The sequence below is a fragment of the Amblyomma americanum genome, chromosome 4 (assembly GCF_052857255.1).
Source record: "Amblyomma americanum isolate KBUSLIRL-KWMA chromosome 4, ASM5285725v1, whole genome shotgun sequence".
Taxonomy (NCBI): domain Eukaryota; kingdom Metazoa; phylum Arthropoda; class Arachnida; order Ixodida; family Ixodidae; genus Amblyomma; species Amblyomma americanum.
The window spans coordinates 21,409,293-21,428,757 of record NC_135500.1 but is presented as its reverse complement, the minus strand read 5'-3'; the positions used below and the strand labels follow the sequence as shown (position 1 = coordinate 21,428,757).

General features: G+C 48.8%; 1 protein-coding gene across 5 annotated transcripts in view; it reads left to right on the top strand.

The window, feature by feature from the left end:
• Window positions 1–19,465, top strand: part of LOC144127831 (uncharacterized) — a 169,526-nt gene that overhangs the window by 97,346 nt on the left and 52,715 nt on the right. For 4 of the 5 annotated variants that reach the window (XM_077660785.1, XM_077660786.1, XM_077660784.1 and 1 more), the window contains one exon: window positions 1,384–1,500. The exons of the other annotated variant lie outside the window; for it this stretch is intronic. In XM_077660785.1, coding sequence (XP_077516911.1) covers window positions 1,384–1,500 — 117 coding nt within the window. The remainder of the gene's footprint in view (window positions 1–1,383; window positions 1,501–19,465) is intronic. 5 annotated transcript variants of the gene reach the window in all.

The following is a 19,465-nucleotide window of genomic DNA, read 5'->3' as shown; positions in this document are numbered from 1 at the left end:
GCTGCCGCGCGGCGCCGGAGCAGATGACACCGGGTGACTGGGGCGCAGCTTGGGGCGTGGTCTCAGTCATGATGGAAGTAGGAGGCAGGACACGGCTGCGGAGCTCCAGGGTGAAGAGATCGTCGCACCTTCACCACTTGTAGTATAAGACGTCAACTGGACTTCAACCAAAAGGTCCTTCAGAAACCAGGAACCCGGTACGGCACGACACAGGAGCGTTTTTAGCGTTCGGCACGTTGTCGGCTTCGTCTTCAACAACACCCACACTGTGTCGTCTTCTTTTGTCACCGGCCGCTGGCGCTTCCCAAACCTAGTTCTGTTCAACATTATTATTGTTTTCTGGATTTTTTCTGTCATGTGCCTCTTCGGAACACAAAATAATTCCACGATCAGTAGGGTGTTTGCTTTTTATTAATATTACGCTTTCCAACTTCTTTTTTTCACGATTTATGAAAAATGTACCACCTGCGTGTAAAAAATTGCCGTTTGTTATTTCCGTCAGTAAACTAACCAGTTGGGTTTCTTGATGCCTTCGTGTTGTATTTTGGACGCAGAACTTGTGTTTCGAATGGGAATAATAAATGGCGCCAGAAAGGGCTAATAACAGATGAGACAGTGCGCGTGCAAAAGACAGAGACGACGCTCTACAGCTGGGCGCCCCCCACACTAGCTGTTTTGTAGACTCAGCCGCGCGCGTGTGTTTTTGTTTCTCTCACTGGTGACAGGGTACGACACGCGCGTGGCATATAAATATTTTCCTCGAGCGGCTGGTGCGCGACGCCTACTGAGAGAATGTGCTTGCGTCGGTGATCCCGCACGCAGACAATGGCCCCGCGCGATGTTTTGCCTGGCGCAGGATAATCCATCAGTGCCGGCGTGAAAGACATCGCAACACCTTTTTAACTCGCGCACACAACATGTATTTTGTATATTTACATTGCCGCCCTACCCCTATCCTTTCTTCCAATCGCTTCCCCTTTTCTATCCCTCTCCCTGTCCTTTTTCTCACTAGGACTGATGCTTGGGCGAGTTGGTATGCCATGTTCAAGAAGAACAGCGCGAAAAGACAAGGACTACAGGATGAACACAAGACAAGCGCTGCTAACCGCAGCTCAGGTGCTGCATGTTCTCATGGCAGATGCCGCGGCTAGCAACATCTCTTCCTTCTATTGTCTTACTAACAAAAGTAACTAGTGATAATAACGTCGTTGCAGACATATTCGTGCTGTGTGCATCACAGTGGCACGCACCGTGTTTTCGTGTTTGTGAGCGGCGGCGTAACGTCTTGTAAAAAGTTCTCTGGAAGTTGACTGCGTTAGTTTCACTCAATTTGCAGAAGGCGAGACGCCGTTCCGTTTACTCCTGCTGCGGGTGTGCATACAGGAGGAGGGGCCTACCGCTACGCTGTACTTCTACGACCGGCCGGACACGGAGGGGCCCAAGCGAAGTGACTACGACTTCCTCCGCTTCTCGACGGTGGATGAGGCGCTCGCGCTGAAGGTGAGGTCGAAGGGACCGCCGCAAGGGCCGGTAGCCGCGCTGCAGTCGGTTGGCTGGGTTAGTTTGATGTGGAAATAAGGAAAAGGAAGATCAGACACGGTTCATTATTCAATATGTTGAATCCTGCTGCTTGAAGCGCGGTCAGGGTTTCCTGGAAAGCGCAGCTACAAAAAAAGTCACTTAATTTAGGTAATTAGGCCGAATGCGGACATGTGCGCTATGATGACGTCAATTGTCGATTGGAGATATACACCTGCACACTAAACACAAATCAATCCAGATGGGTGTTTTTGGCATGTCCTCTAGCGGCCTCCCTATTCGAGGTTCGAATACACCGTTAGATTTTCTGCAGATTTCCACAGTAAAATATACGGAGCGTTTCCGATTGCCAACAGGTGCAGATTTGATGTCGATTCTAGCACCAAAAAAATACGGAGCACTTGTGGTTCACTATGGGAGCAGATTTGGCGTAGATATCCACATTAAAAAATACGCAGCATTTGCGGTCAGCACTGGGAGGTTTCAACCGCGGCGATACGCAGAGCGGTGGCTGCGGCGTCGTGTGCATGCAAGCGCCAAGATTTAGCAACGCAGGCATTAAGGAAAAGCAGGAGGTCCGTTTTCTATGCGGCACTTTCGTTCTTTCTGACAACGATACTAGAACTGCTAAAGATATAGGCGGAACTGCGCTAGTTCGTTATACAACGCCAATTACGTTCGAATGCGCTTTGTAATCAAGATTTAGCCTCCATTGAGCCTCATATGTGGGATACACCAACTAGCACCGTTCCGTGTATATCGTTATCTTGTAGTACTGTAAGGAACAGGGCAAGAAGGATGGATAAAAAACTCCATCGGACCGCTGTCTTCACCATCTTCTCCTGGATGCCTGCGTGGCAAGATTGGGGCGCCATGCATACATACGACGTCGCAGCGTATCGCCGTACTTCGCGGAAACAAAACGAAACCAGCGGCGGTGGCGGCAAGGAGTCCTAGGACTCCTGGAACGCTCCCCTCCGCGTACGTTCGTGGACTGCGCCACGTGCTAACAAAGGGAGAGGGAAGGCAGCACTCCGCTGCTGCTGGCACACTTCAGTCACCCTGAAGAGGGGCCGAGTTGGTCCTGAAACGTTGGGAAAAGTTAAAATATTGGTTGGCGTCAGTTCTCCCTCAACTATCATGGCGATCCAAAACAGACCGTACAGAGAAAAAGGGACACAACACAGCGCTCTGTGCTGTGCCCCTTCTTTTCTATCTCGTCTGTCGCGCTGTTATGGATCACCGAAATCTAGAGACTACCGCTTGACTTTGCTAGCTTAGCTCTCCTTGCGCGCGGCCGCCTTTCGGAAACTGCCCTATCTGTTCTGTCTTGCACCGCTGGCCTTTCTCGCGGTGTTCTCACCCTTCACATCTATTCTTTGACGCAGCACCAAGCGGCATTTCCCACTTGAATTCGAACTATCGGCTCGCGCTTTCGATGAGTCACTGCACGTCGTATAGACCTAAATTGTCCCAGCTGCACTTTACTTTCTGCTGAGCCCAGCAACTTGCTGTCCTGATGCATGCCATCCTACCCTACGACCCTAACTCTCAGGCCCGCAGCTTTACTTGAACCACGCTCATTGGTTAACCTTGTGTTCTGGCCTGGGGTTTCAGCGGCACACTCAGGTGACTCGCGGTCACTGTCCTTACTGCAAAGCGTCTCCAATACATGGCTACTATTGTTCGCCAGCTGCATAGAAGGAGGGTCTCCTTTGATTCCTTCACTGCGCTAGCCTGCGAGCTCACCACTATCTTCTTGGGGGAAAACATCGGCCTCCCTTGTCAAAGCAGCCTCTGCATCAGGGCTAGAGACGGCCGCTTTCTCTTTGTTACGGTGTTGTTAGTGCTCGCTAACGAAGCAGGTCGCTCGGTTTTTTTTCGGCGGGTTTAATAATAATAATAATAATTGGTTTTGGGGGGAAAGGAAATGGCGCAGTATTTGTCTCATATATCGTTGGACACCTGAACCGCGCCGTAAGGGAAGGGTAAAGTAGGGAGTGAAAGAAGAAAGGAAGAGAGAGGTGCCGTAGTGGAGGGCTCCGGAATAATTTCGACCACCAGGGGATCTTTAACGTGCACTGACATCGCACAGCACACGGGCGCCTTAGCGTTTTTCCTCCATAAAAACGCAGCCTGCAACTCTTTTTTTTCCGCCTCTAAATCGACAAATGCTGCCCCTGCAGCTGCTGAACTGGCGTTCCTTTCTGGGCTTAAACATGCACTGCCGTTACCCTCCTGAGCAACGGCTGTGTCCCTAGCTGACCAAGCATGGTTCCAAGGCTGGTCGCTGACACTCATATCGGAGCGCTGCTCGCTTCCATCGCTTCGAACTTTAGAGGTCCGACTTTCAACGAATGGCAAAATGCCCGTAAAGTGCGCTCTTCGCTGTCTGTCGACCTCCTCGTGAGACAGGCGCGCTAGTACGCCGCCGACATCACCCGGGAGGATAGCCACCAATATCATGGGCTACTCGCCCCGGTCTAGCTCCTCTCCAGTGCAAATCTGCTCGAAATTTGCGAGGAAACTTCTGAAACTTTGTCCTCTTCGAAAACTTCTCAAACGAGCTCACTATTTCCCATTCCTGCAACTGAATTTTCCGCGTTAGCTTCTGCAGCTGTTCTTCGCGTAGTTTCTCTAGCTCAGCCCGTCTCTTGCGACACTTCGCCTGCAATTCTCTTTCTCGCTCCTCGCGTAGTTTTCGCCTTTCCTGTTCCTTCTCCTCGCGGACCCTTCGCTCCAGAATCTTTTCCCAAGTCTCGTCTCCCTCCTCAACTGTCACCACCTCCGCCCGCATAACGTGCTAAATCACTTCTCTTGTCTTCCAAAATTTCAAGGAGGTCCTCTGTCTTCAACTTGTCCATCGCGGACCACAACCTGTGCCGCTAATCAACGCTAAAACACAACCTCAGCTTGAAGCAAACAAAACACGAATTGCCGAAATTTCATTTCCCATATAACACCAAAGTCCCACAACTAACATCTGCCTGTGCTAGTGCGGTCTGGCGAAATAATTGGCAAAACATCGGGCACTCGCCCTGCCGGGATACAGCTGACGCCGGCAGTCCCGTAGCTTCCATCCAGTTGTCGCTTGTAGCTTCATATGCCACCGCTGATCACCAGTTGTCGTGGCGCACAGGGTAACTAAAACCCGGGCTCTTTTGAGTAGCGTGACCGAGCCTTCAGGCTGAGGAAAGATGGAAGCTTGAACTTTGGGAAAACAAAAAAAGCGGGTTTAATGGCACTTTGACGAAACTTATTTATATATGAGGGAAAATGCAAACAGTCAAAATTTAAGAGTTCATGCATTGAGCGACTGGATGAGCGTAGTCTCCGGTGCCCAAGGCGTCCGTTCGCACTCAGCATGCTCGTTAAATCCCCTAAGGTTCCGCTCCTTCATGAGGCGGTTGCCAGTCTAACACAAGGCACATTTCTCCAAGATGGGAAAGGTTGCACAGCACTGCGGCAAGCAGAGTCACTCGTGCCAGAGTCGACCCGTGAGAACGGGCGAAGAGAATTCGCAAGCCCGCTGCTATTTTCTACAGTGGTGGAAGCGTCTCTCTGTTCACGGAAGACACATGTGGCCCCCGTGGCGCCGCGGGCCTCAACTGCGGCAAGCTCTCTATGGTGTGGCCGGCTCCTGTCGGACACGGCTAATTACTTGACGGCGCCGGCCTTTTATTCCCCCGTCGTCGGTCCGTCGTTGGTCGCTGCCCCAGGCGTCCTTCTCCGGGAACCAGTCAAAGGGAAGGTCATTCCCACCGAGTGAAACGAGAGATAATTCCGCAGGCACTTTCCCAGAGATAACCCCCCTTTTTTGTGGGATCGTACGTCCGCTGGTCATTAAAGTCGAGGGAGGATGCGCCTTAATCTACTTTGGCTGGAGTGCATCCCATTCATAACAGGGTCACATACGCGTGGCTTAGTCCTGCGTGGCTCAGCATCGTCAACAGACAGTTGTGTGGAAAATGACACGACTAGCTCCTGAAGGTTGATGGCGGCACTGTACTCCCGAAGGAAATCCAAGTCGAGTATCAGGTCTTTGGAGCACTCGGGCAGCGCAGCAAAGTAACCAGGGAAAGTAGCACCGCGGCTTCTTATCATCTTACTCACACGTTCTTTCAGGAGTGCCCCAAGGCAGAGTTCTTGGCCCCTTGCTCTTTCTAATATACATTAACGATTTGCCTTCCACAGTAACAACTAGCATCCGCCTTTTCGCATCCGCCTATTCGTGACGTGCAGACGCCAATCGGCGTACCCACATGGCCGCCGGCGGCGCGGATCTGCGGTCCAGACCAAGTGGTCAGAACCTTTCTGAGGGCCGTGGCTTAACAATTGCTCATTACAGAAAAATCAGCGCAGGTATCGACAAGTCTGGTCACGTCGCGGTTATCGGCGGCTACTGGGATTACAGCAGAAACCATTCAGTCGCAGCGCGTCGTTGTCGTTGAGGTCGTCGGGTCAGGTCTTCGTCGGTCGGATCGTCGCAGCGAATCGTTGATTTCGGCAGAAACCAGTCGGTCACAGGGTGTCGTTGAGGTCGTGAGGTGAAGTAGTCGTCAGATCGTCGCCGCGGATCGTCGGGTGGAGGCTCTTGACTCGGTCAGTAGCGGCGGCCCTACGGAAGATGCCGTCTTGAGTTTTCCCGATGTGGGGACGTGCCTCTGAACTGGCCAGAAGACGTCGGGCAGCTGTGCGTAGTAAACCGCCTCGGGAATGGCAACTAGGACTGGCGTCGCTGCGAGGTCGATGGCTGCACGTTATCGAACAGGTACTGCTCGATATCTCGCGGCAGTTCTCCGTAGCGCGGTCGAGGTGCGTAAGATGCAAACCCTCTTAAGCCCATTCTGTGGTGGGGGAAGTGGTGGAATATGTGGCCGGGTTCCCCGCACTTGTAGCAGAGCGGCCCATTGTTTGGCGTACGCCAAACGTGCGCTTTGCTCATGGTAGTCCAGGACTCTTGCGGTACCGCAGGTACAGCTGCTATTGAGTACTTCTCGGCAGGCACAGGAGTGACAGGGGAAAAGGCTTGCATCACTGGCCCAGGATGACTTTGTAGTGCTTCACTGTTGGTCATCACGTAGGGCGCCGGGTGCGAAGTTGGTGGTGGCTTAACTCGCCGGATTTCATCCCGGACCACGTCCGTTACGGCAGCGGCGCTTGCCTCTGGAGCTTCGAAGCGAAGTTTCTCTAATTCCTCGCACACAAGGCTCCTCACAAGCTTTCGAAGCTCCTCGATGGTTAGCGACGTAGGCGGGCACTGGTGAGCGGCTGCTACACTAGCCTGACGACCGTAGTGCACGCCCCGTTCCTGCAGAGAACGCTCCATACTCGTTGCCTCCTTGACAAAGTCGGCCACGTTCTTGGCGGGTCACGGACAAGTCCGGTAAACAATTGCTCTTTTACGCCGCGCATTAAGTGGTGTACCTGCTTGTCCTCGGGTATAGCAAGGTCGGCGCGATTGAAGAGTCGCTTCATGTCCTCGATGAACATGGCGACGCTGTCGTTCGGCTGCTTCGACCTTGACCGCAGGGTGAGTTCAGGCTTCTCCTTTCTCTCGCTGGTATTAAATGTGGCTAGGAGCTCTCGGGGAAAAACCTCCCAGTGAGTGAAGGAAGCTTCGTGGTTGTCATACCACGTCTTGGCCGTATCATGTAGTGCGAAGTACACGTTCCGTATTTTGCGCTCGCCGTCCCGCTCGTTGAAGCCGCCACACGGTCGAAACTGGCCGACTAGTCTTCGACGTCATTGAACCTCTCACCGCGGAACGATGGTGGCGACCGAGGTGTGTGAAGGACGAATGGCGGGCATTCCCGGAATGCTGAGTTGTCTGGCTAGCCGCGGTGGACGTCATGGCCCTTACCAATTTTGTGAGTTGGCCGTATTCCAGTTGTCGGCCTCGTAGGCGGCGGCCCGCCTTGTTGACTGGTGTTTTGACCACGCGTTTAGAACTGTCGTCAGGGGTGTCCTTGAAGTCAGCGTACGTACATGGGACGTTACCCATCTGCTCCACCAAATGTCTCCGAGAAACGGTTCACGGACATAGGGCAAGTTTTCTTAGACGCGCAAGACGCTGCTGGGACGCGCAAGGCAGCAGGTAGCTCGAGAGAGGAAGACGACAAACGATGTATAGCCTCTAGAAGGCTCGAGGCTTGCCAACTGCCAGATAATACAGTTTAGCCGCGGTACGGCGCCACCAAAGGAGTTAGTAGTGTGACAGTATGTAAAATTTGATTGTCGCACGCTAATGTAAACCTGTCAATGTTGTCAGCGACGGTAGATGCCTCCCGCCCAACCAGCGGAATTTCTGAACCCAGCGAAACCCGTAAGGCCCTTTCAACAAATCGGAATGGACCTGCTTGGCTCGCTCTTTCCCGAAGTCAACATCTGGAAGCAAGTAAATCATCCTAGCTACCGACTGACTGACTACCTGACCCGCTACGCCGAGGCAAAAGCCCTGCCAAACGGAAGTAGGCTCGGCGGCGCTGCAGAAATGGATCGCCCTAACTGCCTTCGCTTCTTCGTTACGCAGTTCACCCCACCTTCCTGGCCCCGTGTGCTCGCTGTTCTCGGAGTGCTGTCCGCCTGCACATCATCGACAGTCGTCCCGTTGCCTGTGCTTCCCTCTGCGCATGCCCATACCGACATGGAACAACCGCTGCAAGATCAAGCTTGTACTGTACATACAGCCAAGTGCGAGCCTCTGCTTACAACTACGGATACTTTGCTTCCGCTGCATTATCTTCATAGCCCCTGGCCACCGTCATCGCTATCTGCGACAATCACCGTGCCCTACCCTGGATTTGGCTACATAAGGCCCGACCAAACCATCGCATCGCTTAGTGGGCTCGGTGGCGCTACAGAAATGGATCGCCCTAACTGCCTTCGCTTCCTCGTTACCCAGGTAATGAATTGTCATAGCCTTTACGCCGAGCGCTCCAGTAACCGCTGTCTGTGCTGCCGGGCCCACGGCGATCTATTGCTATGTTTTACGAGTGTTCCCACATGTTGCTGAAATTACTATTGCTGGCCGGAGATGAAACAAATCCAGGGCCTCCCCCCTCTGCTGCTGACAATCCCAATGATATACTTGCCGCGCTTACAGTTTTACAATCCGGGCAGTCAACAATCCTTGAGCAGCTAGGCTCTATCAAGTCCACCCTCGAAGAGCATCAGAAAGCATTTGCACGTCTAAACACTAGGCTTGCAAAGATTGAGACAGATTTCCAGTCTATTTCAAACTAAGATCTCAAATTGACAGTATACAAAGCATTACCGCCAACTGCTCAGCTCAGGTATCTACTTTGACTGCCCGAATGGACGACCTTGAAAACATGTCTCGCCGAAGCAATTTGGTGTTCTATGGGCTCAAAGATGCGGAAAATGAAAGCTGGAGTGATTCTGGAAAGTTAATTGATCACTGCCAGGAGAAACTGAATATAACCATTGAAAGCAATAATATCGAGCGAGCGCATCGTTTGGGCACATTCAAAAGAGAAAAGCACCGGCCAATCATAGTTAAATTTCTGCAGTTCAAGGACAAAGAACGTGTTTTATCATCAGCCTATAAGCTTAAATCGACTGATTACGCAATCAGCGAAGACTTCTCCCCTAACACCCGACTCGCCCGTAAACGCCTCATTGAATTTGCGAAAGCTAACCACATCCCCTACAAGCTCCGTCACAATAGGCTAGTCTCTAACGGTAAAACATACATTTTTGATCACACCGCTGAGAAGGTGCTCGAACGTAAAACATAGCAGCCACCAGTTCCCCTCAGCAGTAACGTACGGTCCAAAAGCGATCATCTGTCCCTCTTTTACACTAACATTCGCATTATAATACCCAAGCGTGATTCCTTATGTAGTCTTATCAGCGCATCATCCAGTAACGTCGTTTTGCTGACTGAAACATGGCTAAATTCATCAATCTTAGATTCCGAAATCCGGCCCGAACTTCCTGACTGATATATTCCGAAAAGACAGACCTGATGGCTGCCGTGGCGGCGGCGTTCTTATCGCTGCCAAGCGCCTTCTAAATTGTTCCATTGCTAACGTAGTAACCTCGTTGGAAATGATTTGGGTGTGCTGTCATGCTTCATCCCCTCGCGTACTCATCGGTATATGCTATCGACTGCCTGATACGGACAGTTCCTTCATAACGCTCTTTCATGACACGCTCGATTCGCTAATCTCATCTTACCCATGCACCCCATTTTGCTTTTTGGCGATTTCAACTTTCCGTCCATAGATTGGAGTGATATGTCCCGCACCCTAACAAGAAGTCAGGCATCTAGTGAATTCTTAAACTCATGCCTAACTATCGGCCTGTCTCAAATTGTTTCTGAGCCCACCCGCAGGACTGATCATACATCACATTCTTTACTTTATTTTAACTACTCACCCTGACGAATTCAGTGCTCCTTCGTACATTACGGGCCTTAGTCACCACGTTGTACTTCACACTACCTTTTCTACCAGCGTTACCAAAAGTCCTAAATCCAAAAAAATACTAACGCTTTACGACAAAGGAGACTGCATTAGCATGAATCGTGACCTTGTTTTCCATAATCATTTTGCTTCTATCTACCACTTGAGTTCTGCTGAGTCGAAATGGTCTCTTCAAGTCAGAAATACTGCATTTGATTCGACTTTACATCCCCACCATCAGCATAGCAGAGCGAAAACGTTCTCCATGGTTTAATGTTACACTAAAGCGTTTAAATAATAAGAAAAAAGCGCATTTTCCGTTCTGCCAAGTTATCTAACACCAAATGTGCCTGGAACAAATACCACGCCACTGCCAAGCAATATTCCGATCTCGCTACCCAAACTAAACTCCGTTTTTTTCCCACTACCCTCCCTGAAATGTTACAAAGCAACCCTAAGCGCTTCTGGAAAGCAATCATCCCCGATGTTGATAATACTATTTCTCTCATTGACAGCACAGGCTCACCAGTCGGCGTATCAGACAACCATGCATTCTCTTCAGTTTTTACTAATGAAACAACTCGTGATGTCCCCGATCCCGCGCCTTTGCCGCATCCACCAATGGATGGCATCACCTTCAACGCACATGGTATTGGTAATATTATCGACTCGCTAAAATTTTCATCTTCTTGTGGTATCGATGGAAATTTTTCCAGTCTTAAAGAATACTAAACATGTTTGCAGTCTTATTCTTTCCCTCGTATTTCAACAGTCGCTTGATACAGGCTCCGTTCCACATGACTGGCGAATTGGGAAGGTGATTCCAGTTTTTAAGAAAAGTGACAGATCATCCCCAGGAAATTATCGACCCATTTCGTTTACCGGTGTATGCTCTAAGATCATGGAATGCGTCATTTACTCTAATGTTGCCACATTTCTAACATCGGTCAACTTTTTTCATCCAAACCAACACGGATTCCCGAAAGACCACTCATGTGAAACCCAATTAGCTTTGTTCCTGCATGACATTCATTCCTATCTTGACCGCAATATCCCAACTGATGCGCTATTTCTAGATTTCAAGAAAGCTTTCGATAAAGTGCCCCATTCCCGCCTTCTACTTAAAATGTCCCTGTTAAACATTCATCCTAGTGTCTTGAACTGGATTCGAAGCTTTTTAACTGACCGCATACAATTTGTTACCGCTAATGGCTTCTTATCATCTTACACGTTCTTTCAGGAGTGCCCCAAGGCAGAGTTCTTGGCCCCTTGCTCTTTCTAATATACATTAACGATTTGCCTTCCACAGTAACATCTAGCATCCGCCTTTTCGCGGATTATTGCGTACTCTACCGCCCCATAACTAACGCCGAGGATGCTTACATCCTCCAAAATGACCTGGATAACATACAGCAGTGGTGCACTGCGTGGCTAATGTCCCTAAATACTACAAAGACTGTGCAAATTTCTTTTCACCGCCGCCGAAGTTATACTCCGCCTACTTATAAAGTTAACGATACTACCATTATTTCCCTAACTCTTTTAAGTATCTCGGTATTAACCTCGCTAGTGACTTATCATGGTCTTGCCACATTAACCACATAATAAACTCATCTAATCGAGCAATTGGGTGTCTCCGTCGTAACCTGCGCATGACACCTTCTTCCTTAAAATTACTAGCTTATAAAACATTTGTGCGACCTAAACTTGAATACGCTAGCGCAATATTTGACTCTCATCAGTCTAACCTTACCTCAGCCCTTGAATCTGTTCAGAATCGGGCCACTCACTTTATTCTTTCAAACTACTCGCGATACTCTAGCATATCCGCCTTGAAGTTCCAACTAAAACTTCCTTTTTTCGCTTCCCGTCGCCGAATTTCACGTCTCTGCCTTTATCACAGGTTTTTTCCATTGTTCACCCCGTGACAGCAAGCTCATTCTACCAGTACGTCGAACACCACGCACAGGCCATCCAGACAGCGTCATCCCGCAACGTGCCCGCACTACTACTTTTCAGAAATCATTTTTTGTTCACACAGCTCGCGACTGGAATGACCTTCCCTCCGACTTAGCGCTAATCGCTGATCAAGCCCATTTCAATTAAGAATGCCATCGAGGAAGCCATGTCATCGTCTTGATTCCTTTGTAACATTCATTGTTAACCGCTGTTCTTGCGCCCATTCCTCATGTAATGTCCCATCAGGGACCCTTGAGGTTCAAATAAATAAAAAATAAACAGCACCAGCAGTCGCCAAGTTTTTCGTGGAGTGCATCCTTCTGCGACATGATGCCCCAAAAGTGCTCATCGTGGACAAAGAAGAAGCGTTGACGGCGAAGGTATATGTGCCATATACCTGGGGTGAAAAAGAAGAAGAAGCAGCTCATTTATTTATTCGTGATACTCACAGGCTCCAAACAGGAGTATTGTGTGAGGGGGGCATGTACAGAAAGCGGACACAAAAGCAAATCATGCATCATTATACAACAGGTGACAACTAACAAAGGTGAATAAAAGTTCATTAACAGAGTACAAGGCAGTGTATAAAGCATCTAAGAAAACTACAGCAGTGCTTGCTGTTTGAAGGCTGCAGGGTCATGAGTAGTAGAAATGCGATTAGGAAGATCTTTCCAGTAGCTTACGGCACGCGGCAGCGCTGATGAATTAAAAGCCGTGGTTCTACCAAATATGCGCCTATAACTGTGGTGATTATGAACACGACGGGATGTGCGATGTGGTTGGGCAACGGGGAAGGTACTAGGATGATGACTATGGATTATTTCATGAAAAAGACAAAGCAAAGCGACCAAAAAATTGGTTTGATTATAAGTATGTCGCAGCAAGATTTAGGCGCACTGTCGCCCGCGCAAAGGAGGAGTGTAATACAAATCATAATGATTTCCTTTCACAGCCAGGAAATAAACGAGCTTTGCTTAATTTCTTGAGGTGCAAAAAACTGATTTTACCGACTGTCAGCATTGCATCCCTCGTTCAGTCCCCTGCTGACATTGCCAAGGCCTTAGAGGAAATTGCGTGGGGCCTAGAGCTTCGCGTTACATATGCTCTACCTTCTGCAGCTATATTCACATGCACCTCAAGTGATTTCACTGAGGTCTCTATGCCTGAGCGGTCGCAAATTGTTCTGCGCTTATCCCCAGCGGCTCCTGGCCCCGATAAGGTCACTTCATCTACGATCAAAATTTTGTTTAATGAATCTCCTGAAGGCCTATTGGCTCTAGTTAACCATTCCATTAAAGGTCCTTGGATACCCCATGAGTGGCGTCTTGCTGAAATAGTTCCATTGCTTAAAAAGCTAGGGGAGGGTTTTACTTTAGACAACATACGACCTATTACATTAACATCGAACCTAGTGAAATTGGTGAAAAGTGTCCTTCTCAGCCGTGCCATGTCTATCATTTCTGGAAATGCTCTCTTGAATCCGAGTCAAATTGGTTTCAGGCCGGGCTGTCCAATTTGGTGTGCTCATACTGACCTCGAGAGTCGTATTAAATTAGCTCGCAACAGAAAACAGTTTGCCGCGCTTGTCACTTTGAATGTCAGTAAAGCCAATGATAGCAATGAGCACTCGGCACTGTTACTCATATTACAGGATCTCAATTTACCAAACTGTTTTGTAGCCTGGATTTCTGCTTTTTCCGAAAACAGAAAATTTTATTGCTGCCAAAATTGCCTTTCTCTAGGAGATTTAAACAGACATGAGGTGTACCGCAAGGGTCAGTTCTCTCACCTGTTCTTTTAACTTTTATCTGAGCTCATTTCAATTTATTCAAAACGTGAAAACACATGTGTACGCCGACGATATCGCATTTTTTTGCATCAGCAGGTGATATTCACACTCTACAAACCTTCCGAAATCACCTCAATATTCTTGTCAGCCGGTTAGGAAGAATTCATCTCTCCCCCAATGTGAAGAAATAACATATATAAATATATAGAATAACGTATAGAAATATAGATAACATATAGAAACATATCTATAGCAGTAACATAATTCCTCAAGTTCATACGGTGAAGTATCTCGGAGTAATGTACGACACTGCTCTATCCTGGCGGCCACACATTGGGCAACTTTCTGCAACAGGAGTTAGGTCCATGACACCTTGCACAGCCTTTGCAGCGCTAGGTCAGGTATGAGAAGTTACACACTTCTGCTGATTTATAAAATGTACGTCCTCCCAATTTTGTAGTTCGGCTGTGTTTTATTCTCAGTAACTTCTGCCTATAAACTTCGCCCTCTTGGGCTCTTGGAGCATGAGGCGTTGCGTCTCTGACTGGGGCTTCCAAAATATGTCGCCAATGCTGTTCTGCACCTTGAGGAGTGAATCCGATCTCTATCAGCTAGGTTTCGTCTTTTAACAGTTCAAACATTTATAAAATTGTGCGACTCACCTCTTCACGCCTCCAGCATAAGCTGCGCCCGTCCTTGTGCCCTTCTCGTCCATGTTTGTATTATTTTGCGCAGTACCTTTACCCAGCATAATATTTCATAGTCAAGCTGCACTCTTATGTGGTGCCGCCTGGTCTCGTTTGCATACTCCGCAGATATGTTTTGTGCCGTCCCTCCTTGATCCTTTAAATATTTATTTCACAGGTGTCCGCCAAATGTATAACAACTCATCTTCCGTCCAGATTGAATTCGATGACATTTTCTCTTCGAATACAAAGATGCAGCCCTTTCATCTCCTACAGGGTTTGTTGCAGGACCACCTAAGGTCCTTTCCCTCTCATATTCTTATTGCTACCGATGCCTCACAGGATCGCGAAAAGGCAGGTGTGGGCATTTTTTCACCTTCATTGGGTTGGTCCTTTCCTCTCCGTCTTCCTGAATTCACTCCAATTTATCTGGCCGAATTATTAGCAGTAACCTCAGTCTTACGTAAATTAGAACCTACAGTTTCTCAAGTCATGGTTGTGGGGCACTCTCTGTCTATTTTCTCTTCATTATCTTCACCCACTGTGTCTCGGGCATAACGCCTCTTCAAGTTCCTGATCCCGCTCCATCTAAATTCTGTACGGTTGCTTTGGGTGCCGGGGCACAAGGGCTTTCACTTAAATGAGGTTGCGGATTCCTTAGCAAGGGCCTTCCTCTGCAGCCCAATTATTGCTGTCCTGCCAACCCGTGCACTACAGCGGTGAGGCTTCGCAGCTGCACAATATTTCAGGAATTAGCTGCCTCGGGTCTTACATCGTCTCCCTAATACCAGCATCTTCTGCATCCTTGGAGTAGCAAAGACGCGCTCGCGCAGACTAGAGGTCTCCTTCACTCGTTTGCGCTGCCGGGTTTCTCTGCTAAACTTCAGCCTTCACAGATCTGGCGTGGCGGTTTCCCCTTTGTGCCCTTTTTGTGCCGAACCTGAGACAATAGATCGCTTCCGCTGTTCTGCCGCCGCTTATCTCATATGAGGGGACGCCTTCTGCAAATTCCATTTCACCAGCTGGGCTTGCCTGTGTCCTCTGCGGTTATTCTTTCCATTGGCTCTTCCTTGCTTGGACGAAGCGACAGGAGTGTGCGCTCTGCTGGGAAGAATTTCCTTCAAGAAACGCAGCGACTCCCATTCCAATTTTCTTTCCCGCTCTCAGTCGGCACGAAATTGCAACATTAAAGTCATTGTATACTATTACGGACATTAAGCCACTGTTAAAGAAGAAAATACCAGCCAAAAAAAGACGATCACACCAGGGGAGAACAACACAGGACAACGGCTGGACTAACAACTGAATTCTTTATTGAGTACAGACCGCCGAGTAATCTCAACGCATGCGCCAAGGCAGGACAGACGGTCAAGCATACTTATTCAAATTATTAAGTTCTTTTATAGTCAGCGCTATCGTTGGTGAACTGACGCAAGCATCGCCATGTTTTGCTATTTGAAAGGCCTCAAAGATTTCGCGGGCCTTCCGTGTTTTCCCATATCCCAGAATGGTGACTTCAGAGAAACGTGGGGAACACTTGCCAGGACATCTACTACAGTGCCAAGCAAGATTGCCATCTTCACCAGCGCCAACCTTTGTTTTGTGCTGGCGCATCCTCTCGTTCACACAGTCACCCGTCTGACCTATGTAAAATTTTCCACAGGTCAGCGGAATCTTATAAATAACTTCAGTCCGGCACTTTGCGTACATGGTTCTATGTTTGGTCGTGCAACGCTTCTTGTTTCCGCCAGGCATAATTCGTGCACAAAGTCCTGAAAGCTGAACGGGTGCCGAAAAAATCAAATTGACCCCTTGGCGCTCGACGACTTTCTTAACATTGTGCGCCACTTTGTGCAAATAAGGCATGACTTGAAATTTTTTCCTTTTGTCAGTGGCATCATTATTTCCCTTCTTGACCTCACCGTTCATCTCTTTTGATACGGATTCAGCGACCGCTCTCAACATTTCTGCAGGGAAACCTGCATCAGACAGGCGTTTGGCTTGCGTAGCGAGACTGGTTGACACTGTGTGACAGCAACTTTTTTTTAGAGAGTTCTGGAAACAAGCCTTAGCAATACTTCTCTTGACTAGTTTTGAATGGTTAGAGTCAAAGGGTGAGAGCCCCTTTTTTGTCCTAGGTGAATACATCCAGCACACATGGCCTTCTCCAGAAAAGGTTAGTAGCAAGTCTAAAAAACGCATGGAGTTATTAGTGGCTTATTCGTGAGTAAATTTCAGAAGGGATGAGCAGCGCCTAAAGGCACCCAAAACATGTTCAACTATCATCTGATAGGAGTCATTAGGTCCGGTGTTTAAAAGCACTAAAAAGTCATCAACGTATCTGACAATTCGCAGAACACGCCCGTCATCCAAAACACTTCGAAGCGAGCGGTCAAACTTTGCTAAGAAAATATTGCAGAGCACTGGGGCTACACAAGCACCTATGCAGATCCCTTTCTTCTGAATATAAAACTTGTTAAACTCGACAAGAGTGGAAGAGAGGTACATAGCAAGGAGCTCCAAAAAACTTTCACTCTGGATTCCACATCTTGTTAGAAAGGCCAATTCACCACACTCTTAAATCAGTTCTCTCACCGCATGAAACAGTTCGCCGTGAGGGATAGAATAGTAAATGTCCTCGATGTCCGCAGAGAAGGCCATGTTTGCTCCTAGTAGGCCTTGCTGTAGCTCCTGTACAAGAGCTGCAGAGTTCCTAATCCCGAAATGGTCTTTTGGCGTAAGGCTGTTCAGATGTCGTTGAAGATATTGTCCAACCGCCTTTTGCCACGAGCCCTCTTCTGTAACGATGGCCCTGAATGGTACGGATGGCTTACAACGGTACGGATGGCTTATGTGTCTTCGCTGAGAAAAAACTTGCAGCGAATTCTGCGAAGATTTCTTTACAGATTTTTGCAGGTGGTCCAAATTGAGTTCTCCGAAGAGCTGCTCAGCGGCGGACCTCACCTTGGTCGGTTTTTTTCGAAGCGCTTACACAATATTTTTCCATGGTTGCCGCAGCTTTTTCGCTGAACCGTTTCATAGGCAGCACAACAAAACAGCCTTCCTTGTCAGACTGTAGAAGAGCCAGCTTCGAGTCACAAAAAAAGTAACCACCTTGCGAAGGTCTTGCATTTTCCTTGCGATAACTTTGTTCCCCGACCTCTGAAGACAGTCAACACCTTCAGAGAGGCATCTCTCCTTTTTTTGGGTTGGCGCCAGGTCCGAGACACCTCTGACAACCGCCAGTAGCTCATCGTTCTTCACTTCAGGCACCAAGCTGTACTTGGGACCCTTGGACAACAGGGAGTCGATATTCTCGGGTCCTGCTGCGCAGTCGATGTACGTCACAGGTCCAGGGATCGGTGTTCTTTTCTTCTTTCTAGGAAGCCAGACCCGACATTGGTTCCAGTGGCATTCGGTGAGATGGGCTGCCAGCCGACATGAGCCCTGAAAACGTCTCTCGTTGACCCAAGCATCAGCGCTGTAAGCCATTGTCCCGTATTCGATCTCCAAGTTAACAGTACGCCTAGTCTTTCCTTCTTCCAATCTGTCAGCCTATATCCGATTACTGCTCATATTCCCCTTTCAAAGCTCCTGTTCTCAGCAATTCACCGCCTGTGTCTTGGCCACTCCCCCGTAATGGGTATGTGCCGGCCAACCAACCAACCAACCACTCTGCGCTACAGTCAAACAAGCCTCCGGAGGACGACTGCATAAGACCAACGGTCTTTTAGAAGCGCTTTAACAGGACCAAAGCAGACATGACTGCCATATATATGTCGACGCCGAACACAAAACTTGCGACGTCATCCTGCCTTACGTTGTCTTCGCCTAAAACACCGCAGTGCAAAAGAGATGACGCCGTTTAGGTGCGTGTATGGCAGATAGGCAACCACTGCGCTCGACGCCATTCTCCCAAACTTCACTGAAGAGGGCAGCATCGACGTCGTCTCCTACCCTCAGCGCATGGAAGAAGCCCGACGACTGGCCCGATTACGGATCAACGACCAACAGCGCACCGACGGCTGACGCTACAACCTACGCCGATGCCACACGGAATACAAGCCGGGTGACCGTGTATGTAAGCGGACGTCCATTCGCCGCCGCAATCACGGAAACGTGGCTTACGGACAACGTTCCCAACGACATTTTTTTTTCTAGGCGACGCTGCGACGGTTCGAATCACAGAGGCGATGGTGTTCTGTTGGCCATAGAAAAGGAATTATCCTGTATACCCACCACACTTTCTACGTTTCTTGAAGGCGTATGCGTGTTGTTAACAGGTTGTAGTACTGACGTACTTATTAGTGTTTTTTTATATCCCCCAGATATGGGCAGGGCCTTCGCTGGAGAGTTCTGTCGCATTTGGGAGATGTGTGTAACCGATTTTCAAATTGTGTGTTATTAATATTTGGGGACTTTAAATATCCACAGATTAATTGGGGCAACACTGTCTATCGCAGCGAGTGAAAGAGAATGTAAGGTATTTCTTCAGTCATTTTCAGATTTTTCATTATCTCAACTTATCATGCAACCGACACGGCACCACTGCCACATGCTCCAGTATTAAGACGAAAGCCTTTAATGGTTCATCGTTTTCCATCCGTCCGCGAAATCTGTCATACTATAGCTGTCAATGAAACGCGGTTCGGGTGTCCACCGAGATATGCGAGAGAGGGGTCATTTCGTTTCCTTAAAACCAATTTTCATTTCATTTTCCTCCCCTTACGGCGCAGTTCGGGTGTCCACTGAGATATCTGAGACAGGCGTCATTTTCTTTCTTAAAATTGTCCAGCGGGCAAGGCGTCACGTCGAACGGGCGATGGCGTTCCGTTGACCCCTTGGCAACGCTGCAACACGCTGTCGCGTCCCAATCTTAAAGACGAAGCTTAAGCGTCCTCCAATGTGGAAGCAGTTGTGCGCAGCCGCGATCAATCGGGATAAGTCTGGTAGCATCGCAAAGAAAATGATAAAGCCATGTGGCTGATGAGCATGTGACGTCATTGACCAGTGGAGACACCATCATTCGAGATGAGCGCTCTCCAGGGAATCTTGCCAGCGCC